Raw genomic sequence first — 7,339 nt, forward strand, 5'->3', positions numbered from 1 at the left:
TAAGAAGAAGAGACAAACAACAATAGCAACTGCATCAATGACAAGAAAACAGAAGCAGCACACACAAATACTGTCTCACTAAATTTATTTACAGGATAAGATCTTTACCAGATTTTCCTTCCTCAACACCCTCAGCAGTATCAGAAACATGAGATTTTCTCCTTATATATTCTAAAGCTACATTCTGCATACAAGTTGGATTCTGTAAAACAAAAAGTGAAGCCCCATTTGGCAGCAAAGAAAAAAGAGAGGAGACAGAATTAGAAACTCAACATACTTTGTCAAAAAAATCAGATGCTTGATATACATGTAATTTAGTTTGACTAATCTGTTACAACAATTACTCCCACCAAATGATAGTTTTTCCATATGTACCATGAAATTTGGTCCCAATAAGACATGTCTTTTGAGGAGAAAATGTCCAGGAAATTTCATGGGAAAGGAAAGGAGGCGTCCAATGGAATATCGAGAGTTTAAAAAAAAAGGCAAGAGAATCTTGTTATGAACTCTTACCAATTTCCTAGTCAACTTTTGATGTACATATGTCCATCGTTGGTATGTTCTTCAATGTTTTTGAAGCCTTTTAGAAGACTCAAAAATATAAAAAAAAAATACCAAAAAATCCAATGACTGTTCTTCAAGGACTTCTTTAAAACCTACTGCTTCATTTTTACTGAAATTTATCACTGAACTTTCCACAAGTATCCTGATTGATTCAATTTGATCCCTCCACTTCCTTCCATGGTGATTGACCCATGCAAAGCAATGAAGACATTTACTTTTAATACATTTTGTAATATTCGAATGTCAAAATGAAACCATTGTACATCCCATGTTAGTTATAGATGGAATCAGTAAAAAAATTGAGTGATGAAAGAAGAAGCTTTATTACTGAATTCCAACAAGAAATACATTATTGCAACCTATGAAGCACGGACACGGACACGGACACGGACACGGCAATTTTCAAAAAATGGGGACACGGACACGGCAGGGACACGGCGAATTTTATTTTATTTATTTTTATACATTTTTATGTGTTATGTAGATTCATAATACATTAATCCTAAATCAAAATTAACAAACACTAACATAGTAACATTAATTCAATAAATATAACCACTACATTTAAATAAATTAATAGATCATCCATTCACAAAAAAGTTATAATAAATGATAACAAGAAGTAAGACGAGAAGGGGAAAACATTCAATATCTAACAATATTATTCACAAAAGCACTAAATAAGAGAGGCAGAAGAGAAGAAAAAAAAAAAAAAAAATTAGCCCCGCCGTGTCTCCTGCCATGTCCCTATATGGACACCTGTGTCCTTGCCGTGTCCCCTACAAAAATATCATTAAGTTAAAGGAACACACCATCTGGCATGTCCCGTACGTGTCCATGGCGTATCCTTGTGTCGGACACCGCCACGGCACTGATTTTGGAGTGTCCATGCTTGTAGATTGCAACCACTACTTTCTTCATATTTTCTCTTTTTGGATATGTAGAGAATTCATTAGAAAGCAGCAGGGCAGGGGGCACACACAACTTGAGAGAATGAGTCATAAAAATAAAAAGCCTATGCAGCGTCATGAAGAAACAAAAGAATTGAAGCACCCTGAATGATTCAAAATAGCATCAGGAGAAAGGTTTCACTTCCCCTATCACCAAACAAAAAATCCCTGAAAAGAGCACCCAAATCTGCTCCTTCCAAAATGCACGTTGTGTCTCTCAAACTCTCTTTCCAAGCATGGCAGGAATTCAAAATATTATTGACACTAATAAAGTCAGTAAATATTTAATGTTTTCTCATGGTTATGTACTATTTATGTATTTTAAAGGTATGAATAATGTTTTAAATCCATCAATGCCAGCCTGGCAAGAGAGAGAGAGAGAAAGATTGCTGATCATTATGAGAGAAGCTTTTATTAGTTGCAATTCTCACCTAAGTAGTACAACCCCTAGTTAAAATCTAGAGCAGAGTTCTGTATAAAAATGTTTCCAAAGAAGAAAGAACTCAAGTGAAGTGTCTATCTATGAGAAGGCAGTTGTCATAATGTTAATCAAAGAGATTAAGATAAAATAACAAAACCTCAGCAGGACAGATTCGATGCCAAAATTTTGCAAGCATTCAATATTATAATGTGTTTTAGGAGATTGAGTGCCAGCTATCCTAAATCTGATTGAGTGCCAACTATCCTAAATCTCAAAAGCCATGAGTTCTTTTTTTCTATTTGTTCTTGTTCACAACAATATTTGAGGGGCCATGCCTCCCTTTTGCCCCTGCCTGCTTCATGGTTTTTGTATTGCTTTCGGACCATGTTTCTTGCTGAATATTATCTGTACTGTTTCAGTTATCCAAGTGTGACTTGCCATTCTGGTGAAGTAGTCTGATAAATCTGAACTAGATAAATATGCATGTACAAGATATATAATTTTTAACTAATGAAATACTAAAGATTGGAAAATCTAGAGCACAGGATTATGGAAAAGCAAAATAACCTTGACCATCAAGACAAATTAATTTCCATAAACCCTAGCTCCATATCTGATGGCCAACACAATTACACGTTCATGTACACAACCATAATCCATGACCAAAGGCATAAATTTTGAATCAACAGAAACTATGCATTACTTAATTTGCAATGAAAGTAAACTCTTAAATTATGTTTATGATCAAACCAACCTCCTTGAGATGACGCAATTCCTTGAGCAAACTATCTTGAATATCAAGTAGATTAGCTCTCTGCATAGACAACAAGAAAGCATTACAGTATTTCTGCAGCAAACAATGACTTACAAAAAATAGAAATAAATTTTGCAACCAATTTTATAGTAACTAAATGTGACAGACACAACAACCCAACTATGACTCAATTCTCTAATCTTGAATATCAAGTAGATTGGCTCTATGCAAAAACAAAGGCAGCGTTTGGTAGAATTTTAGAATTATAATTTGAGTGTGGCGTTGTATTTTGAGTTTGTGAGTTTCTGAATTATGATTTGAAAAGAGAAAATTTGTTTGGTTATGAGTTTTGAAAAGAGATTTGAATTGAGTTTTGAATTTTTGAAATGAATTTTTAAATTAGAAAAGTTGTTTGATTCAAAAACTTATAATTCATAACCAAACACAAGTCAAAATTTTATTCAAAGCTCATAACTAAACTCTTTTTAAAATTCAATTAAAAAAATAATTATTGTTAAAAACAATTTTTTTATTTAAAATTTTTTATGTAAAATATTAAAAAATATATTATTTTTTGTTAAAAAAAATTATAAACAAATCCCCATTTTTTTTTTTTTTTTCAAATAACAAGTGCCAATTGTCCACCAAAAAAAAAACTGTTCCGGTCGACCGCCTGAATATCCAGAAGGATGATCGCGTAGACCTAATTCGCTCTTTTCAAAATTCAAAATTCAAAAAACTCTCTGCTCTCCAAACATGATCTAAAATGAGTTTTGGAATGCGACATTAGAATCAATTTTTGAAAACTTAAACCGAACAAAGCATTGAAAAATGCACTGGAATCATGTTTCCAAAACTGCTCCAAACACAGCCAGAATTAAGTTTGAAACCAATTTTATGGTAGCCATTGGTAACCAACACAACTTTCTGCAATAACTCAATCCATATCCATCTGCATGAACTATCTTAAGCTTGCACCAAAATTTTAAACCCAAAAGCAAGCAATATAGGGAGACCAGAGAAATGATTACCAAGATATCATAGCCAGACCTGTAGTATTTCAGTTAATGTTATATTCAGGTAGAAATATCATCAATAAAAAATGAACATAAAACCTGCTCAAGCCAATATCTACTCAGCAGCAGTATGTTTCTTTGCATGTAAGTATGCTAACCTCAGTCTTGAGACACCTATTTTCAGCCTCAAGTGATTTATTTTCAGCACCAAGTGATTCAACTTTCTGCAGAAAAGTAGAGACATGAATCAATACAAGTTCCTATAAAATTCCTTTCAAACATCAATCCCATGAGACAAGAAATGATGTTGACCTTTTCTGAATTTTCATCAACCACAATTACTGGTGATGCATAAAGCTTTCGAACATCCTTCAAGGTGATCTTTTCGTTGCATTGAGGGCACTACAACATGGAAAAAAAGAAGTTAAATTGAGATTCCACTATCTGTTCTAGTGCAGCCTTATTACAGGATTGGCTATTCAGTTAAAATACCTTGGCAGAATATCCACCACAGTGTTGAATCCATCTATTGATGCAAGACATACCATAAATGTGCCCACAAGGAAGACAACTACAATTATTAGATATCTAAATAAAAAAACAAAGCAAGACATAGTGGAAACAGAAATGCAGACAATATTCTTATATATCAGATGTATCCCACTCTACAGTACTATGTCGAATAAAAATGATAGGGTGTAGACCAACTCTCTGTTGAGTAGCATTTTTTCGCTGAAGGGCTTGATACCAACTACCAATGGTCAGATGTATCACTTAGCTCCCATCAGTTTAGTGCATATCAGTTTAATATTAATGAAATTTGATCTAGAATCTCATTGTTCCATTGAAAGCATCAATCAAGAAAAAAAACTAGAGAGAGAGAGAGAACTTTTAAATGAACTTCTTCTATAATAAATCATGAATACAACATCCAATGAGACAATAAATGCAAACATTATCAAAAACTAAAATGCTATTGGTCCAAATTTTTACCAAAACTATGTTCTGAGTCTTCTATTGTTGGATATAGTTTCTGTGCAAATTAATTTTTGGGAGTCTCTCTCTGGGAAAAGACTACCGATTTTTTTTTTTTATGGAACCAAAACTCAATTTTGAGGGGCATGGCTTGGTGCAATGGTAAACTAGGGACATGGACACATATATATTGCATATTGTATAATATTCTTAGACGTGATGTGATAAATTATTTAGGAATGCTCTTGAAATTAAATAGGATTTAGAAAAAAAAAAATGAAATTTCCATCTCTCATCCATGTGTGACGCTAGAAATGTTTCCTTACTAACAAATGTGAGTTTTCTCATCTTCTCAAAGTTAGAATCCAAGTGTGTACATTGGATACGGGCATTGGCCACATATCCCACACCCATAGCCTTCTTATATCCGGAGAATGTACTTTGGGAAAAATAGAAAAGTCCATGTAACACAAGATGAAACTTATCTCAAACTAGAACCTACAAAATCCTTAGCATATGTGTATATATGATAAATGGGTTGGGATGAGATTTGAAGAGATTGGAGTAATAATTTGAGTTAGTGATGGAGAACAGGTACAGAACCCGTCAAATGTAGAGAGTGTGGTCAGAATAGGGTCTGTCCCTATCTACCTCGTTGACTTCTCTAGGTGAGAGTGATGTCAAGAAGGCATTCATCCATTTAAACCACCATGGAGCAACAATCTTGGGATATGGCCTGGTGGTTTGGGCACATGGCATTCATCCATCACATTTGGAGCTCCACTACCCATCATTCAATGATCAGAAGCTGATGGCAACAACTGTTCACTCCTGCGGTTAGCAAATTCAGCAATACAAGAGATAGTTAACCTAGCATCCCACCAACTGGAAGTGGTTGAGAAAGTGGCTCTAGCATCTAAGGGAGGACTGGTTATATAAGGTCAGATTGCAGAAGTACAACCAATCATCCAATCAACACAACAATATTTAGCAACTTTAGTTTTATTAGCTATTGTAATTTCCATTTCCAAATTAGTTGAGTTTGCTCCAATTATTGTAATTCAATCCATTGAATGCAATATTGTTTTTCCACACTCGTTGCGTTTCTTTTCCACTTCAAATGCCTAGGAGATTTTAAGTCCTCATTGAGACAACCAAAGAACCAGGTGATCTTCACCCTGGACAACATACAATCTCTAGAAAAGATGTCACAATCCATTTTTGCACCGAACTACACCTAGTCCTGACACGCTGATGTAGGACAAGATTTTAAGAAATTCTATATCTTTATTTGTAATATTTTATTTATTTTTTATTTTTGATTGGCACTGGGGTGTTCAAATTAAAGTCCGACTAATCCTCAGGTGCACTGGCCTTGCCCGCAAGTGCACTACAATTGATTCAAGAGCTTTCCCCCAATCCGATGGCCCCAAGAAATTGTTAGATTTCTTGGTGTCCAAGTTTACTTGGCCTCCAAGGTCTAGGTTATTATAAATAGCTATGTAACCCTTATGGTGAAGACTATTTTGTTCAATAATATTAAAATATTTTACTCTTCCTTGTGAGTTCAAGGTTATATTTTCTTGTGGATTCAAGAGTACCTTTGTCTACTAGAATGATATTTAGTCCCCTGTATATTCCGCTGCATCACGTGTCCATTCATTCACCCCTGAAGCCATTCCTCCTCCTTTCTTTCTTTTTTTCCCCCCGAGAAACAACATCGTAACTTCTTTTGACAAGCTAAAACCAACATCAAAACTGAACACCCCTAGACTTAATTAATCTAATTGACCTCTACTCTAGTTATTACACAACAAACAGCATAGTAATTCAAGTAATATTACCACCAATTGGCATATAAACACGATTGAACTAAATCATGAGTGGAAAAATATCTACAGTAGCAATAATGAAAAGGGCTTGTCTCACCAAACTTGATGATCGCCTTGGGATTTCCATGGCTCCATACAAATAGGGCAACTCAAGCCATCCAAATTGTATTCACTCAAATCCCTCTTTGTACAGCTTTTCTTTTCAGTTTCAGTATCTGCATTCGTCGACAAAGCCGGCGAAGCTTCATTGTTTACAACCGTTGCAATTCCGCCAATATGTAATTCTTCTCCATCAATGAGCATCGCAGTTGGAAGATCAGAGGGTGTGGGTTGATCAGGGGCTGAAGGAAGAGTCTGGGAAACCCTAATTCTGCCCATTCTAGCAATGTGAGTTTCGCGATGTGAAGTCAAACTCAGGAAGGGGTTGGCCATGGAGAAAAGAGAAGACGGAGAGAGAGTGTAGAAAGAAAAGTAGAGAGAGACAGACACAGGGAGGGAGTCGGCAGCAGCTATATACGGGCCTCGCTTGGAAGTGGGTTAAAACACCTTTTAATTTTTTAATGAAAAATGTTAGAGGTATTAAATTTTTTACTAAATAAATGATTAAATGTTTTTTATATGTATGGGATCTATAAAATTGTAGATCACACACTCATGTAAGACATTTAAACATTTATTTAGTAGAAAATTTGGTATCCTTAATATTATTCTTTTTAAATAATATAAAGACCTTGGAGATTTTATTAAATGTGGTGTGAGACGCCATAATGTGAATTTTTATGTGGGTTATGTGGAATATTTGATTGAATTTTAAGAGTTTTTAATAT

General features: G+C 34.6%; 1 protein-coding gene across 7 annotated transcripts in view; it reads right to left on the minus strand.

Moving 5' to 3' along the window:
- Nucleotides 1-7,059, minus strand: part of LOC114283443 (uncharacterized) — a 24,493-nt gene extending 17,434 nt beyond the window's left edge. For all 7 annotated transcript variants that reach the window (XR_014337984.1, XM_082883092.1, XM_082883094.1 and 4 more), the window contains exons 1-6: nucleotides 6,610-7,059; nucleotides 4,198-4,276; nucleotides 4,018-4,107; nucleotides 3,864-3,929; nucleotides 2,690-2,749; nucleotides 109-202 (exon numbers count right to left, since the gene is read on the minus strand). Coding sequence is in view for 6 of the 7 variants with exons in the window: in XM_082883092.1 (XP_082739218.1) it covers nucleotides 109-202; nucleotides 2,690-2,749; nucleotides 3,864-3,929; nucleotides 4,018-4,107; nucleotides 4,198-4,276; nucleotides 6,610-6,944 (724 nt within the window). In the remaining variant the exon portion in view is untranslated. The remainder of the gene's footprint in view (nucleotides 1-108; nucleotides 203-2,689; nucleotides 2,750-3,863; nucleotides 3,930-4,017; nucleotides 4,108-4,197; nucleotides 4,277-6,609) is intronic.
- Nucleotides 7,060-7,339: the final 280 nt, after the last annotated feature.

The sequence above is a fragment of the Camellia sinensis genome, chromosome 8 (assembly GCF_055761805.1).
Source record: "Camellia sinensis isolate YWXY chromosome 8, ASM5576180v1, whole genome shotgun sequence".
NCBI lineage: Eukaryota > Viridiplantae > Streptophyta > Magnoliopsida > Ericales > Theaceae > Camellia > Camellia sinensis.